The 17,594-nt window shown below is 44.3% G+C and overlaps 2 protein-coding genes across 16 annotated transcripts in view; one reads left to right on the forward strand and one right to left on the reverse strand.

Annotated features, from left to right (window-relative positions):
- mlh1 (mutL homolog 1, colon cancer, nonpolyposis type 2 (E. coli)) lies at positions 1 to 14,255 on the forward strand. 2 transcript variants are annotated; one of them, XM_075475631.1, is made up of 19 exons: positions 1 to 19; positions 4,929 to 5,019; positions 5,844 to 5,942; positions 6,025 to 6,098; positions 7,179 to 7,251; positions 7,332 to 7,423; positions 7,519 to 7,561; positions 7,752 to 7,840; positions 7,928 to 8,040; positions 8,433 to 8,526; positions 8,617 to 8,770; positions 8,884 to 9,221; positions 10,077 to 10,219; positions 10,606 to 10,714; positions 10,805 to 10,868; positions 10,938 to 11,102; positions 11,195 to 11,287; positions 11,358 to 11,468; positions 11,561 to 14,255. In XM_075475631.1, exons 3-19 carry the CDS (start codon positions 5,853 to 5,855, stop codon positions 11,714 to 11,716), a joined length of 2,001 nt encoding a protein of 666 aa, XP_075331746.1. In that variant the 5' UTR covers positions 1 to 19; positions 4,929 to 5,019; positions 5,844 to 5,852; the 3' UTR covers positions 11,717 to 14,255. The 2 variants fall into 2 exon arrangements, with proteins under 2 accessions (XP_075331746.1, XP_075331742.1); XM_075475627.1 differs by lacking the exon at positions 1 to 19 and adding an exon at positions 4,460 to 4,708 and having other exon boundaries at positions 11,561 to 14,254.
- lrrfip2 (leucine rich repeat (in FLII) interacting protein 2) overlaps positions 12,484 to 17,594 on the reverse strand; it is a 21,431-nt gene continuing 16,320 nt past the window's right edge. For 11 of the 14 annotated variants that reach the window (XM_075475556.1, XM_075475528.1, XM_075475540.1 and 8 more), the window contains 9 exons: positions 16,248 to 16,418; positions 16,072 to 16,164; positions 15,568 to 15,660; positions 14,825 to 14,926; positions 14,089 to 14,221; positions 13,819 to 13,989; positions 13,629 to 13,708; positions 13,430 to 13,534; positions 12,484 to 13,345 (listed from right to left, as the gene is read on the reverse strand). In XM_075475556.1, the coding sequence (XP_075331671.1) occupies positions 13,235 to 13,345; positions 13,430 to 13,534; positions 13,629 to 13,708; positions 13,819 to 13,989; positions 14,089 to 14,221; positions 14,825 to 14,926; positions 15,568 to 15,660; positions 16,072 to 16,164; positions 16,248 to 16,418 (1,059 nt within the window). In that variant the 3' untranslated portion in view covers positions 12,484 to 13,234. The remainder of the gene's footprint in view (positions 13,346 to 13,429; positions 13,535 to 13,628; positions 13,709 to 13,818; positions 13,990 to 14,088; positions 14,222 to 14,824; positions 14,927 to 15,567; positions 15,661 to 16,071; positions 16,165 to 16,247; positions 16,419 to 17,594) is intronic. The other 3 variants (XM_075475585.1, XM_075475616.1, XM_075475608.1) reach the window with 1 other exon arrangement.

Raw genomic sequence — 17,594 nt, forward strand, 5'->3', positions numbered from 1 at the left:
AGCAGACATAAACACATGGGTGAGACAAAACCAACACCAGCAGAAACAGCATGCTCTTGTCAGTGTGATTGTATAGACACACAGCTGCATGAAGGTGTGGAATGGCTGCAGATGGTGGAGACAGTGTGTGGACAATGCATGGATGCCCTGTTGGAATACAGAGACTGAACTGCAACTGGATGATAGCCTTGTTCCGCACAGTAGATGCTTTGTTCGACAGCGAGTCTGCTTTGACTGTCACTGTCAGCAGCGATGTTGTGGCAGGTGTCTTTTTGTGTGTGTGAACATGGCCTAATGTGGTCTAGGAGACATCTGATCTGATATTGTATGAATTAATATCAAAGTGGGCCTTTTGAATGCTGTTTATAGGATAGGGATCTAACTGTCAGCACCGTAGCACCCCCATTGTGTAAAATACAGTAACAGACCCCCACAAGTGTGTAGCTGACCTCACATTAAAGGTTAGGGTGACGACTGGTTCGGTCTGAGATGTCACTGTTGTCACAGCAGATATAAATCCATTCTGCCAAGCGTTTCGTTTAATTTCACTGTGTTTAAAATCCTCTTTTGGACACATTTGGACTTCCATTTCAATTTGCATGCATGCTTGTGTTGATGTTTGTTTTTGTGCAGCAGTGTTTGCTTGTTGCAGGCTGCTACTGGAGTGGTGTCGGTTTAAAACACTTTGTCTCCATGCCACTCTAAAAGCACTCTGAGAGAAGACGGAGCTAAAGGAAAACAAAGTCAGACACACAACCTGTTCTGGCCCTACCCAGACTCCTGCTGCTTAAAGCATTCCACAAGACAGTGTTCAAAGTCCACCTTTCAAGGGTATATTTACAGATTGTGTGGCAAATAGCTATCTATAATGACATCATAATTGTTGCCTGACAATTGAAAATATATAAAGCAAGGGGCAGCAACTCGGCTTTACATTTTTACACGCCTGTTTTTCCAGCTCTATTGTACTGCATCCTGTGGCACATCCTGCAAGTGAAGCACATCTTGGAATATCCTGGATTTAATCGGAATGGACATCATATCCTGCCGGAGCATCTTTGGCGTAAAGACTTAAAGCGAGAACAAAAATAACTACAGCGAGAGCATGGACCGTGCCAGAGTGAGGTATAGCAAACATCTGGAATAAATGACCATACAGTTAATGGAGGAAAGTATGTCTGACATCATCTTGACGTCATTGGGCTCATTCTGAGAGAGCCCAGAGGAAAAAGCCGGCAGACCACTGACCAAGCGGATTACTGATTTTCATGAAATTACATGTTTGCCATTGTTTCTACGTGTCAAGCAGACTTCCTTTCAGACTTCCAGTGACCTTTCAGGCTGTGCAGCCTTCTTTTGTGGCCTTGCGTATCTGTGCATCTGCCTGTGGAAAACTGCTTTATGGCACTCACGTTGTGTTGGCAAAGGCTCAACAAGCACTACAAAAAGGAGCTGCGGCCTGCTTGGTTTTTGCTAAAATGTGATCCTGTTATTTACACAGAAGCACCCAGGTTCAGATGCTGTCCTACATTGTGACGGGATTTACAAGATCAAGAAGGATAACACGTCAGCGGTGTGACGTTACCGCACGAGACAATGAGTTCAGAAAGTTTCTCGCCTGTGTATTTATATACAGGAGGGCTGTGGAATATAAGGAAATATTTTAAATGAAACACATGAAGAAAAAAATTATGAACAACTAGCTTTTTATTGCAAAGTTACAAACCAGTGTTGCGTGGAAAGTTTCGGACTGATTGTCAACATAGACTTGAAGAAACTTAATCAGTTATCCTCCATGTTTTTCTCCACTCGTCCTCAGTTTGCTTTAACCTGCTACTGTTACAGGATAGTGTGCTCCTCTGATGACTCTTTAAAGCAGAATTGATTTCAAGTTGAGGCACTTTGAGACGATATATAACAGCGCCACTCCTGGGCAGCCTAAACTCACAGCATATTATTCAGCTGAGGTCACCCTCCCCGAGGCCAAAATGTGGCAACCAAGGAAGACAGCATTTGCACTAAACTGTAATAATCACAACAAAAGTAGCACAGATTAGTCTTTCAACTCCCTAGCCCAGTGTCTGAGGTGCATGGAAACAAGCGTGTTATTGACTATTCCCTCCCTTTCTCTCTGATGTTTTTTTTTTAGCTGAATATGATCTGAATCTGAACATCCTTATATCTCTGAGCACGTTTCTATTTCTGCGGATGATGAACTACCACAGTTGTGTTGATTAAAACCTCCCCCCAAAATATACATGGGTCTGTGAGGAATGCAGACACATGTGTAAGCTGGGCAGCTATGCACACAGTTGTGGATTAGAATCATGACCTTACTATGACTCCAAAGGGAGGCATGACTAAAAGGCTTTCATATTTACCTGGGAGATTTTCCAACATAACAGCTTTACACATTAAGACATGGAATTGAAGCAAAGCCCTCATTTCTCACATTCATTGGATTGTAGACATTACAAATCATGTAATTATGAGTTCAATGCCCTAGCAGGAATGAACCCATTTCACATATAAAGTATTTGGTGGTTGGAGTATTGTGCACATAGATTAAAGAACTTTTTTTAAAACTCTGATTGAAAGAGTGGATGAAGATGGTTGAATTGAAGTTGAATTGTGTGATACGTGAATTTGAACATCTGAAAATGCCAAAAATCTTTGCTCCGCACAGCTGTTACAGAAAAACTTTGTGACTATTTGCAGTTTAGACAAAGGTTGATCTGTAAGTCAGTCTGGCCTCTACCTGTTTTGCAGACAAAATAAAAGATATCTACTACAAGGTGACAGTTCATTTCTACTCATTATTCAATTCAATTCAATTCAAAAATACTTTATTTATCCCAGAGGGAAATTAAATGTTGATGTAGCTCAATTAAATCAATGAGTTATTATAGATGCTGATGGCTGTGGGCAGGAAAGATTTCCTGTAGCGGTCCGTTTTGCATCCAAACTGAAGAAGCCTTTGACTGAAGAGACTCTGTTTTCCGATAACAGTCTCATGGAGAGGATGTTCAGGGTTGTCCATAATTCTCTTGATTTTATGCAAAATCCTTCTTTGCATTATTGTCTCCAGAGGTTCCGCAGTCGTCCCCAGAACAGAACCAGCCTTCCTTTTCAGGTTGTTGAGTCTTTTTAGGTCCCTGGTTCTGATGCTGCTGCCCCAACAGATGACGCAAGAGGAAATGACGCTCTCAACAACAGACTTGTAGAATATCTGCAACATCTTGTTGCAAACCTTGAAGGACCTTAGCTTCCTCAAGAAGTACAGTCTGCTCTGTCGTTTCTTGTAGATGGCTTCACTGTTGTGTCTCCAGTCCAGTCTGTTGTCCACATGAACACCAAGGTATTTATATTCCTCAACCACCTCCACTTCTTCTCCCATGATGGAAACAGGGTTTGATCTGACCCTGTTTCTCCTGAAATCTACAATCATCTCCTTTGTTTTGTTAACATTCAAGATGAGATGATTGTTCCCACACCATGCCACAAAGCGGTCCACCAGCTCTCTGTACTCAGCTTCTTGTCCATCTCTGATACACCCGACAACTGCAGAGTCATCTGAATATTTCTGTAGATGACAGGAGTCTGACTTGTACTGGAAGTCTGAAGTGTACAGAGTGAAAAGGAATGGTGAGAGTACAGTCCCCTGTGGTGCTCCTGTGCTGCTGATCACCTGGTTAGACACACAATTCTTCAGTCTGACAAACTGTGGTCTGTTTGTCAGGTAGTCATTAATCCAGGTGATTGTTGAGGCCTCCACCTGAGTCTTCTGGAGTTTCAGACGAAGCATGTTTTTGTTCGTTTGTTTATGTTTTTGCCTTTGGGCTACTAAGATCATTCATAACCTTAAGGTCTAAGTAAGAACTTTAAATTAGTACACGAACACACTTTTGACTGTATTAGATCAAAAGGGACGGCAACTCCAGGTGTAATATTTTTTTGATAACAGTCTTTTTTTTTTAAATACAGATTTGTTCATTCAATATGAACTTTCAGGCTTGCTATTTAATTTATTTGATTACGTGTACAAAAACATATTGATAAAAAAAAAGGGCTTTGCAGGGTATGGTAGCCTTCACTTTTTTTGGCGCTATTGTTCAGCTTTCCAAAAATATTCACCAGCGAAGAAGACTTACGTCGAACGCCGTGTCCGCCCCTTTGAGTTTTTCTACCCGCGCTATCAACAAAGATTGTCTATTTTGAAAAGATGCATCAACTAATTGGAAAAATCACGGTTCTTGCCTGAAACATTGTATTATCTAGAGCTACGTGCCGAATGAAGAAAAGTGGAACTTGATGTAATCGAGGATTCGTTTTAGGTGTATAAACTGCTAGCATCAGCGTTAAAATAAGGAAAGAGTATAGCCATGACAACATGACCTTCTCTAAGTTTCTGATATTTGAGACAGAGTGATATATCATTAAAATCCTTTCTCTTCCCCTCTTTGCTCACGCTCAAACTGCGTTGCGTGTGTTCTAAACGATATTATGAGTTAGACGAGTTACATCTATCACATAATTATGTTCGCTGTAAACGTTTAACTGCTGTTAACGTATTCTAAAGTGACACCAGCAGCACCACAAACATGGCCGGAGTTATCCGAAGGCTCGACGAGACTGTTGTCAACCGCATTGCAGCGGGAGAAGTTATCCAGCGTCCTGCCAACGCCGTAAAAGAAATGATTGAAAACTGGTACCTGTCTAGCTACATGATAAAGCTTATTTATTCAAGCTGAGCTGAGCTGATAGAAGGTGCTCAGCATGTGGCCTAAATAACCAAAGAGCTGATAAAACGGTGTAGTTAGGAAGATATGGCACGAACCACCCATTGTTTATATCTGCTTTCTGGATAAATCCACTCCCACATGGGGTATGTGACTTTGTTCCAACTGCAGTTTGTTTTGTTGTTCCAGTTTGGATGCCAAGTCCACCAACATTCAGGTGACAGCGAAGGACGGCGGACTGAAATCACTCCAGATTCAGGACAACGGCACCGGCATCAGGGTGGGTGGCAGGGGTGTCTACAGGGAGGTTTGGGGCAGGGGGACCCGCCCCTTAAAGGTGGGGTAGGGGTTCTTTTTCTGGAGCATTTTTTTTTACATATTGCTTGAAATACTCTTCACACCCCCATTGCAACCAATGAATTAAAAGTTTTGACACAAAAATTAAAAGTTTTAGTGGCCTCTAGAACGAACAATCCAGGAAAAACACTATCCAATCATACTGAACGGACCGTTAACGATGATTGGATTCTGATGCCGTCTATCAAACTGCAATCTGCTCCTCCCTCTCCCTCCCCCTCCTTCCCCCTGTGCGCGTACCCTTCTTCGTGAACGAATTACGCGTCCAGATGCTTGGCAGGAAGCTAAACTAGAGCCAGCTTGGCTAGCACCTAGCATTATTAAACGTATAGTTAGCATATACTAAATACGGCAACGATCGATGCTTGCTGTCAGAACAGCGCTCGTGCACCTTCGTGCTCGTGAACAAGCATTGCGCGTTCATGTACTCTAGAGGCGTGGCTTCGGGGGGAAAGTCTGAAGAAAAGGGTTGGGACTTTTGAAGTGTATTTTCAAAATGCAGCTTCGCTGGACTCAAAATCCAGGATCTCCTACCCTACCTTTAAGTTAGAGACCATACTTTGTTTGTATCATGTTTAATTACAGTCAATTCCATCCCTCCGTATAATCCTCAAACCAGAAACATGAAGCATGGCGGGAAATGCGTAATATTTAGTTTTTTTTTTGTTCTTTCCTTGAACTGACCGTTTGTACGCTGCCGGCCTTTTTGAAGAGTTCATTGACAAACGGATGCTTCCTGTGTCGCAGAAAGAGGACATGGAAATTGTTTGCGAACGGTTTACCACCAGCAAACTCCAGACTTTTGAAGATCTTTCGGCTATTGCGACATATGGATTCAGAGGAGAGGTGAGGAGGGCTTCTAACTTAATCTCCGGGGCTCTTGAATGATGGCCTGCATCACATCTGTTGTCCCTGGTCTTCTCTTCAGGCCCTTGCCAGTGTAAGCCATGTGGCCCATGTGACCATTACAACCAAGACGGCGGACGCAAAGTGTGCTTACAGGTGCGTATGCGCTCACTCATCTGCTCCGTTGCTAGCCTGGCTGACGCGTCCACAATCTCGATGAGATGGTGGTCTGGGAACTAGGTGTGCATTTTCTCGTATTTGAGGCGTGGTTTACGAATGCCTAGAGCCGTTTATTGGGCGCTACGAATGTCTATCAAATGACGTCAGGTATTTCCCATGCTGCTTTGCGCGCGATTCATAGCCAATTGTATCACTTATACCAGATGACGACAGAAATTCGACGAGGAAGAAGAAAAAAATGGAAAATAAAAGTAAACTTGCGCTCTAAGCTACTTAAATTGACAACAAAGTAGGCCTATATGCTATATTCTACATGAATTTTTATGTTGTAGAGTTGTGAATTTATTTTAATAATGGAGAAATTGAGCAGCCTTGCTTTGTTGTCTACAGTAGTAGCTCAACCCTCATCTTACTTTGAAGCTCCCAGCTCCCAGAAGTGACGTCGACGTAGCTTTAGCAGCAGAAAAGCTATCAGGCTTGTGTTGATGATAATAATAAACTCCTGGACTATGTACAAACTTCCAAATGCATCGTTTTGTGAGTACAGACCATATTTGTACTACTGTAGAAGTTTGGTTTCATGACATGTGATTTTAGTATGGTAATTTTGGAGATACTGCCAGGGTCCGTTAGCGCTTGTACTAAGCTATTCGGGATAACTCAGTAACTCAGCTGATGTTCAGCCAAGATCGGAAAAACTTCGGGTGGGCTACTTGGCTGGATGTCACGGTTCAAATGACCCTAGGGTGAATCTACTCCGAAACACTTTCTAAGGCTGCATTGAACGGTAACGTTGTGTCCGCTGTCATGTTGAATTAACACTCTACAAGCTTCGGTGTAGCGCATAGACGTCGTCATCGTCTTGCTGCCGCCGCCCCCCCCCCGTTCTGTGATTGGTTCCCAAACTCTGGCAAAAATAAGGGCGGTGGTTTCCAGGCTGACTTTGCAGTGAGAATGAAATCGAGCGCAAAGCAGCATGGGAATTCCCAGGCTACTCCGTTGCCTCACTTAACGCTAAATCCAACGTGCTGATGGTCTTTTGCCGTTATTGTGCAGGGCGAACTACAGCGACGGGAAACCGAAAGGCCCTCCCAAACCGTGTGCCGGCAACCAGGGGACGCAGATCCTTGTGAGTACCTGGAACGCATCTGGCAGAAACGACAGTGAAGATAATGGATGCAGGGTAACCACTTCTGTCCCTATCTGCAGGTGGAGGATCTTTTCTATAATGTGTCCACCAGGAGGAAAGCTCTGAAGAGCCCCAGCGATGAGTACTCCAGGATCGTGGACGTGGTCAGCAGGTCCGCACTTTTCCCCTCCATCTCGCAATTTGAGCTTTCCTCGGCCACGTATCAACAGATTTTTATATGTTTACTGTCATCGTGTGTCTTTAAAGGTACGCCATACACAATTCGGGGAAAAGTTTTTCTGTTAAAAAGGTGAGATTATTATTATTTTTTTCCTTTGTCATAGATGTAAGGACACAAGCTCAAAGCAGCTGCGTGATACTTTAAGGGAAAAAAGCTGAGCTATTAATCACTTTTTCCTACACTTGTAAGTGCGCAGACAGGAATAACTGAGAAATTGTCGTTTAACTTCTGTTTCCACTTCTTCTCTTTCCTTCCCCAGCAAGGAGAGACCGTGGCAGATGTGAGGACGCTGCCCAACGCCTCGGTCGTGGACAACATCCGAAGCGTGTTTGGAAACGCGGTCAGCAGGTAGTCTCGATGTGCTCTGCTGTCACGTGACCTCACCTCTCTCCTCTCGCCGCTGACCGCATGACTTGCTCTGTGGTATGTTCCCAGGGAGCTGATCGAGGTCGGCTGTGAAGATCAGAAGCTCAACTTCAAGATGAAAGGCTACATCTCAAACGCCAACTACTCGGTCAAGAAATGCATCCTGATCCTGTTCATCAACCGTACGTAACCGGACGGAGCTCCCCCAGCCAGCATGTCCATGTGGGGCCTCACCTGTGTTTGCCCATATGGGTTTCAAGTTGTGGCTTTGGTTGGACTTTGCATTTAGCCAAATTGAATGTGAACATTATTTTACTTTGTGTGATGTGTTTATCTGTATTGCCTTTGGAATAATTTAAGGCTTAGGGTAACCCTAACCCTCAAGTTGCACTTTGAAACCCACATGGACAAACACAGGTGAGGCCACCGTGGAAACTGCTGACAAACCCACTTGGGACCAAATTGAAACCTTATGGGCCCCACATGGACATGCTGGCCGGGGGGGAAGGTGGCGGCGGTAGTTTGGTCTCGTTAGCAGTGATAATTGGATGGTTGTGATCTGGGATGTTTGCAGATCGTCTGGTGGAGTCGACGGCGTTGAAGAAAGCCGTGGAGACGGTTTATGCTGCATACCTCCCCAAGAACACTCACCCCTTCCTGTACCTCAGGTAACTGACTGAGTATTTGTGCGTTACCCGCAGAAGGCTCCGTTACAGGTCAATTCATGCACGTGCGTTGGTGCTTTCTAATCGCCACAGCTTGGAAATTGCACCGCAGAACGTGGACGTGAACGTGCATCCTACCAAACACGAGGTGCATTTCTTGCACGAGGACAGTGTCATCGAGAGCGTGCAGAAGCACATCGAGAGCAAACTGCTCGGCTCCAACTCCTCACGCACGTATTTCACTCAGGTATGCGACTCTAAACGGGCCGTCAGCGTCAGAGCAGTGAGAGATAAGGTCTCTGTTTTGTTTGTGCAAGACGCTTTGACCAAATATCCCGCGAACCGCCGTGCTGTTTCCAGACGTTGTTGCCAGGGTTGTCCGCCTCAGGTGGCACAGAGGTAAAGGCCTCCAGCGCCAAAGCCGAGTCCACCGAGCGAGTCTACGCACACCAGATGGTGAGGACCGACTGTCGCGCCCAGAAGCTGGACGCTTTCCTCCAGCCGAGAGAGAAGCCGCCCCCTGACCCCGAGCAAGCTGGACCCAGCAGCGACAAGGCTGCCACCAAAACCGCCCAGCTGGACGGCACGGAGATGGACGATGAAGACGATGCGGACATGATGGAGGTCCTGGCTGCTCAGGAAGCGCAGGTGCCGAAAGGCGAGGAGGGATGCAGCGACGCTAATCAGGATGCTGTAAGGTGATTGAGATTGGATGAGTGCATATTGTAAAAAAACTGAAAGTTTGATAACATCATGAAATATTGGAAGTTTTTACACTGGACGACTTCACATAGCAAGTTTGGCAAATAAGTGTTGACATGCAGAAATCACCCGACATGCGAGTACAAACAGGGCTGTCGGCGAAGCTCGTGCGTTGTGTTTTTCTGAGACTGTTGAAAATTGCTGATGCATCTTGTTGGAATCCCCGCTCTTATGAGAGCCGTCTGCGTCACTGCGAAGAATTCTTTCTGCAAGTCAGATCAAGGCAGATTTGTTACTGATCCCACTTCCTGAGCAAGTCTGAACATTGACCTGCAGCAATAGGGCTGAGTAAGAGAGCAGGAACTTAGATGAGATGGTAAACTTGTGTCATCCCTTATAAGTAACATCTTTGTCCTTTCGGCCACTCACTCACAAATGACGCATTGTCTCCTGATAGCGGCACATTATGAATTTCACCTTCCAGTGTGATAGTTTGTATTACTGAATGGCGATTAAAGCGGGGATTCTGTGCAGTGACACGTTTGTGGCCGTTTTAAAAGCTCCACTAATCTTTGCTGTTTTAAAAAATTCCAGTGAAGTTCTCTTTTCTTTTTCTTTGTTTTTGGTCCCATTATAGCTCATTGCTGTATTTGCATAGCTGCGTCTTTATGAGTCTCAAAATGTTCACATCTTACATGTACATTAATCAAATGGTGGATATCTTCTGCCCCCTTGTGGCTGATCGTGTTATCAACACGTCAAGTTGCTTCTATGTTGCTATATTATAGTTGGTGTCAGATTGTATGGTGTCCGGGAGCTGTGGCAACTGTTTGTGTATTTCTGCGAGGCAGGAAGCGCCCGAGGAAAGAGCAGAAGCAGCAGCAGCAGGAAGAAGACGAGGACCTGACAGCCGCAGCCACACCCAAGAGGAGAGTGATCAAACTGATCAGCATCAAAGACCTGAGAGCTGAAATCAGTGAGAACACGCACAAAGGTACCACCTCAGAAAACATAGCGCACATCTCTGAGATAGTTTAAAAGCTTGAGATCGTTTCTGTGCCGGCCCAGCCGAGCAGCGCTGCGTGAGGACTTGCACAAACAGATCCCCCCTCTGTGCTCCTAAATTTTCCACTGGTTTGACTCAGCTGCAGGGCGCTGCTCATTTCCATAACTTGTTTTACAGAACCTCTTGTGCTGTCACATCACGCTCTCATAACAGAAAAAGGAGAGAAAAAAAATCATAACAGGCCATTCAGTTGCCATGTCAACATGACTCAAATACACAAAACAGTTACTCTGGTCGTCAGAGTTGCACTTCCTTTAATGTGTTCAGAAACCACACATTCAGTCAGTCTACACTTCCCCTTCGGGTGTCTGCAGGTCTTCAGGAGATGCTGCAGAACCACTCCTTTGTGGGCTGTGTCAATCCTCAGTGGACTTTGATCCAGCATCACACCAAACTGTACCTGCTCAACACCACCAAACTCAGGTCTGAGCTACAGCAAACGCACGCAGTTCAGCTCGCTCGCTCCAACCTGCTGCCTCCAGTCTCATTTTTCCCTCTTTGTTTCTGTTCCAGCCAGGAGCTTTTCTACCAAATACTCATCTACGACTTTGGGAATTTTGGTGTACTCAGACTTTCTGTAAGTGGTGCACGTTTGAATAACTGGCATATATGGCACAGGTTTTCGAGGCAGATTTTGTTTATTCAGACACCAGCTCCTCTTTATGACCTGGCCATGCTGGCGTTGGACTCCGAGGAGAGCGGCTGGACCGAAGAGGACGGTCCCAAAGAGGGCCTGGCACAGTACATTGTGGATTTCCTGAAAAGGAAAGCCGACATGCTGGAGGACTACTTCTCCTTGGAGATAGACCAGGTCAGTTGAGCCTGGCTCGTAACATTTAGTTTTAACACCTTTTAAGTTTAAGTGCGTTTCTCGTCATGGTAACAAAACCATGTGCGCGACAGGAAGGAAATCTAACAGGACTACCGCTCCTCCTGGACAAATACACTCCTGTCATGGAGGGTCTCCCAATGTTCATCCTGCGCCTCGCCACGGAGGTGAGCTCCCCGATAAGTCTCCCGTCGTGAGTAGATTCTGGAAACGCAGAGGTTTTTTTGTGTTGTGCAGGTGAACTGGGACAATGAAAAGGACTGCTTCAGAGACTTCAGCAAGGAGTGCAGCACGTTTTACTCCATCAGGAAGCAGTTCATCTTGGAAGCTGAACCAGGGGAGGAACAGGTGAAGGGATTATTTACTTGCTGTATTACTAGGTGTCCCTTCTAAAAAGCCTAAATTGACAGGTTTGATGTGTACGGATGTCATTCTTTCAGGACGCCGAGGGGAATTCTTGGCGTTGGAAGGTTGAACACATCATCTTCAAAGCATTTCGAACACTCTTCAGTCCTCCAAAGAACTTCAGCGAGGACGGCGCCGTGCTGCAGATCGCAAACCTGCCTGATCTCTATAAAGTGTTCGAGAGGTGCTGAATGCATCAGATCCGAAAAAAACCAACACGAATGCTGCTCTTTTACATCTTCTGTAAATAAACACTTTGTACTAAGCAAAAGAGTCAGTCATAAGAAACCCTGCTTCTGACTGGCCTATTTAAAAGTGGGTTAGGGTTAGGCTCCACATGGTTTTCTTAAAGTAAGACTGGCTGCCAGGAGTAATGGAACATGGTCACGAGTCCCCCGCCAGCACCCAAAATGTGCCAACGTGAGCTCAACTTTTATTACTTCTGCCTCCCCTCCCCCCCGTCGATCATCACCACACAGCCACACTCTTTCCAAATACCATACACACCATAACAAAGAGTTTTACAACTGTAGAAAACTACATCAACTAACTGTGAAAGAGAGCAGCTAAACTGATTAAATAACCAGAAGAGGAAACAGTCTGGATGCCAAACAGATGACATGAGGAGCCACAAATTTCTTCAAGTTTAAAACTGCTTCCCTTCCAAGTCGTTTGTGTTTGGGGCCTTTTTTCATGCTTTGACGATTCATAGGTCAACGTAACTTTGTTTAATAAAACACAAAAAACACATTCCTCCTGCCTCTTGGAAGCAAAATGCAAAGAATTCAGGTGGGGCTTAAGACTTTTGCACAGTACTGTAGTTAAATAAGATGCTCTGTGTTCTATTTTAAAAGCATATTCTCGTTCGGGGCCCTCACGAAACATTATGCTCGGCATCGTTCCGAATCGACAGCAAAGTACACCGTGAAGAAAAGAAACAACAGAATGTACACACAGCTCTGTAAATTACACATTTATTTCCCAAGAAATCTTTTAAATATGACTTTTTCAATTAAACCGCAGCAGACAGTTGGTTTTTATATATTTTTCAAATAATGACTGCACCTATTTTTTTTATTTATTTTTTGTCTTTTTCTTTAAATCTTTTAAATACATCATACTGTACCTGTTAAAACAATTACTGTTTCATTGAGCGGTGCAGACTCCCAGTCTCCTAGTGTGAAAAGGCACTTCACTGTGTGAGGGGAAGCTTGGAAGGTGCGGGCTCGAAGCAGCCACGGAGCTTTAATAGTTTAAAAGCATCATTATACCCATTCATGCAACTTAAAAAAAAAACAACAACAAAAAAACAAAATACAACCAAGCACCCAACCAGAGGCAAATGAAGTCACCTTGATAGCATGATGTAGTACAAATTTTACGTAGTGACCAGAGAAATTTCCTCAGATGTATCTCCCAGCAACTTTTATGTTTATATTAGTTTTCTGAGTAATTCCTCCAAAAGCGGTGGCAGCCCACCCGACAAAGCAAATGTTTCCAGTTTAAAAACAAAAGAAAACATAAACAAAGAGGACGCAGTTGAATTTCTTTTTGTTTCGTTTGCCTGTGCTACAAGTCTTGAGTGTTTTTGGTTAGCTACAGATCTTAAAGTGTTAGCGGCTGAAAGTGGAAATGAGTTCCAGGCGCGGCGTGGCAGTCAGAGGTCTGAGGTGCGAGTTTAAGGGCTTCTGCGGTGACGCCGCCCGGCCTCACTGCTGGGACAGAAGGGCGTTCCTGTTGGCCTTCATCTTCTCCAGGCGCTTTACAAGATGGTTGTTGGTCATCTCCATCTCCTCGTTCTTATCTAGAGACGTGCGCAGCTGTGGATGGACAGAAGGGAGGCGTTGTGCTTTTAGCACGGTGGCATTTAACGCTTGAAAAAGCTGCTCGGTGCGCATCTTTACCTCTCTTTGAAGTTTCCGTTTTTCCGCTTTGAGCTCGTCTTCTATTTTCTCCGAGTTATCGGCTGCTGCCTTGTACCTGGACACCTGCCCTTCAAGTCTGCTTATCTGTCAAACAGACACGATTACAGTTAACTAGTTTTCTTTTTTTCATGCTTCTATTATTTTAATGCAACCCTCTCAGCACCGAAGTGTAACTTACATTTTGTTCCATTGTACCAATTTCCTGTTCTGCCTTAGAAAGCTTGAATTTGTATTCACTAATCTGTCTGTTGGCATCTCCTACGGAGAAAAACAAACCAATTAGTTTGAAAAAACATTCCAGAAATCCTCACTTTATCATCTATGACGCAGGTTTGTAATCACTGAGGTCGATGAGGAAATGAACTCACTCTGCATCTCAATAAAGTGCAGGTCTGTACCGTTCTCCATCCTCTCCCCATCGGTGTATGCACCGTCCACCTTTGAGTGTTTCTGCCTCTCCTCTTCCAGCTGATTCTTCAGCTTCCTGATTTGACCCAGCAGCTCATCTTTTTCCTCGGCCAGCTTCCGTAGCCTAACATCTACAAAACACAAAGACGGTTTATTCGGCTGACGGCCTTAACTGCAGCGACTGCTTTCCCGTCTGAACGAGCCCAAACACGCAGGAAGCTCCGACTCACCCAGCGGGCCCTCTCCTGCAGACTCCAGCACCTGGGCGGCCTCCTGAGAGACCAGAGTGATTCCCGGGGATGGAGGCTCGTGGTTGACATCTCCGTTTGGCGTGCCGTCTGGAATGATGACCAGCCCGTGTTTCTGTGGTGAAAGACGCGCATCTCTGAGCACAAAGGGCATTCCACTAAATAAAGCTATGACAACAAGACTAAAAGATCCTGATCAAGATCCGGTTTGTGTTTCGACAAGTTTGCTAAAAAACCTCTGTGCTATCCTGCTGTTTTTAAATTGGTGGCAATCTGGAAGAAGTGTAAGGTTCTTTAGTCTTTTTAACGTACCATCTGAATGCATAATAACTGTTATTGTTGAGTGTTTACATTTGTGGGACATTACCATGGAGATGTCTGTCTGTGTACAGTAGCAACACTATTTGACTACCTTCTATAAACAAATCCACCAGTAATTTGATACAGTGAACTGGAGTCATAGTCATGTGCAGTTTAACGTGGTACCACGCACACAAATAGCAAGAAGAAAGCTGACCAAAAAAAAAAAAAAAAAAAAAAGGGAAAAATGTGAAGATACTGGAAAAACAACGAAAAAGGAACATTCAACAAAAACAGTAGAGTGACTGCTTAGTTCCAACCAAAAAGAAAAGATATAAAGATAAGTTTTAGTTTGATTGTTTTTTGGTTTTTTTTGCCCTTTAACCTTCTGCTTTCCGCTGGGATTTGGTTTACCTACCTCTCCGGCCTTGGACTTCCCCTTGATGTCAGCGAGCTCATCTCTGAGCTCGTCTCTTTCATTCCTAATGCAATCAAAGTATTCTTTCTGCCTCTCTAGGGCCTGGCCACGCATGAGAGAAGACAAGAGAGAGGAGAGGGGGGGAGAAATTGGATAGACTCTGGACAGACATGCAACACCACATGCTAAAGCATTACATGTTCCATGCACAAACATGCACTGTGCACCCCGAGCCAACAAGAAGGGTGACGTGTTGATACATGATGTTAAGGGCTGAAGTTCAGAGGAGAGGTGGCGTACAGGGGCTGGTAGTTTGTGAGGAGGGAAACAGCTTCTTATGATTTTTCACTGTGTAAAAAAAAAAAAACTACATATATTCTTCTATTGCTGAAAAACACAAAAAAACAACTTCACAATCTGGCAAATGAACTAATCCACAGCTGGAACATGCATGTCATGGTAAAGTATGCTGCTTTCTTATTTAGTCAGCATGATAACTTCCACAAAAATGACTTCATGTCACAGGCTGATCACTGCAGGCTTCAACAGTGCCAGTTAGCAGATACTGCAGGATCCAAACGGTTATTCTGACATGCAAACACCAAAACTGTGTATGTGACTGGGGTCAGTTATGCACTAATGCCTAGGGGTCTCCGTCATGCAGAGACAGCGCGAGAGGCAAAGGGACACAAGCGCCTTTAGCCTCTCACAGTCTGTCAGAGCACCCGAGTGGGACCGCCTACCCCGATCTTTTTGTCCTTCCAGTTTATCGTTTCCTGGAGATCAAACACTTCTCTGGTGAGAGCATCTAACTTAGTCTGCATTCGCTGGCTTTCCTGGAGCGGCATTGAGCGGTAACAAAAGGTGACAACAGTGGAGGACAAGAACAAAACAGGAAAAAGTTGAATGGTACAAAGGAAGAGATGCCAATATGTCCATAAACTTACTCAGACACAAAGATAAGAGACAGACACTGGTGGAACAGGGTGAGAAGAGACTAATTAAAACTGCAGAGAAACACACAAATGATCGAGCTGAGAGTTTGAGAGGACAGAGAAAGAGAGCCACAGGGACAGAGCAGTAAACCGGCAGAGAACATAGAGGCAGGCCAGGGTGTCCTTATCAAATTCCTGCAGAACAGAGCCTCTCGCGGAGCTGCACAGAGGCACCGACACCTTTAAAGTGCTGACAGAAAAGCAGCTCAATGCAGAAACGGCCTGTGCTGTCAGACGCATATGCAGCCATACCTCTATCAGCTCGTCTCTCTGGCGCATTCCCTCTTTCAGTTCCTCTTGTTTATGCTGCAGAACTGAACATGTGTGTTTTTGTCTTTCTAGGTCCTGAAACCACAAAACAAAAACCTTTCAGCCACCTTTCCCTTATCGATATTCAACGGCGGAAAAGTGACCACGTCTCCGTTCACCTTCGACTTATCTTCCAGCTCCCGCTTCATCTCTGCCATTTGCTCCTCCATTTCCTCTATGACGTCCTTGAGTGTGTCCACATGATAGATGAGGTTGGCTTTGTCGTTGTCCAGCTGCGCGTTCGATACCATGGCTTTCTTATACTTCTCTTCAACCTCTGCGAGCGACTCCTGAGAAGTTGAAAAGACACGTTAATACAGAAAACGGAGCAAACCGAATGAAAGTGCGGCTCAACCACATGCAACAGGTGGGCCGTCCGGGATGAAAACTATTTGTTTTTGGAGGACATTTCACACAAACTGGCCAAACACACTACACAAAAACAAAACAAAACAAAACAAAAAAACAGGATTAAGAAATGACGTTAAGAAATTTGTGCGATTTCACCAATTTACAACCCAAATTTGTAGAAGAAAGTTGGGAAAGCAGTGTCAAATATAAATAAAAACCAACATATACGTATCAAATGTTGTAAGTGAGACATTTTACTATTTTCATTACGACAATCAGCTCATCTTGAATTTGATCTTAAAAAAGTTGGGGCAGGGCAACAAAAGGCTGGAAAGAATGTTTTATTTATTTATTTTTTTAAATACGGCGTGAGGAACACATTGCAACTCTTTGTTGGCAACGGGTCAGCAACATGAATGTTTATTTTTATTAAAAAGCAACTTTTTAAGCAACAGAGTCTCTCAGAGGTAAAGATGAATAGGAATAATGTTCCTGATTGTAAAATTGCAAAGACTTTGATTATTCAATCACATACAGACTTTGCACCAGTTAAAAACCATCTAGTTCATCATGGAACGCAGAAAACAACAAACAAGACCCAGGGCTGATGGGCAGCTAAAAATCATATATTAGAGAAGAATGAGGGAATATTCCCCAAACAGAGGTCCCGCAGCTGGTCTCCTCAGACATTTCCTGACTGTTCGTAGAAGAAGGGAGGATGCTACAGTGCGGTAAACACGGCCCTGTCCCAACTCTGTAGAGACATGTTCCTGCCATCTAATTTAAAACATGACAATATTAATCATTAAAAATCTAAAATCTCTCACTTTCAACATTTCACGGGTTTTTTCTGTTCCACTGTGAAGAAAATGTCGGTTTGAGATTTTTTATTTACACAGCATCCCGACTTTTTGAGGGTTGGGGTTGTAAAACAAATCATCTGGGATCAATAAGTGCAGTGAAAACGGTCACCGCACAGTATTTGTGTTGCATCATTTTCAGAAGTGAAAGTAGCCATTGGTGTGAAAATGAAAAGTGTTTAAGGGAAAAAAAAAAGAAAAAGAAAGAGGGTAACAGTGCGAGAGTTGCATTAAAACTTTATCAGGAGTCTGGTT

This window comes from Odontesthes bonariensis, chromosome 2 (assembly GCF_027942865.1).
Source record: "Odontesthes bonariensis isolate fOdoBon6 chromosome 2, fOdoBon6.hap1, whole genome shotgun sequence".
In the NCBI taxonomy this organism is placed as follows: Eukaryota; Metazoa; Chordata; class Actinopteri; order Atheriniformes; family Atherinopsidae; genus Odontesthes; species Odontesthes bonariensis.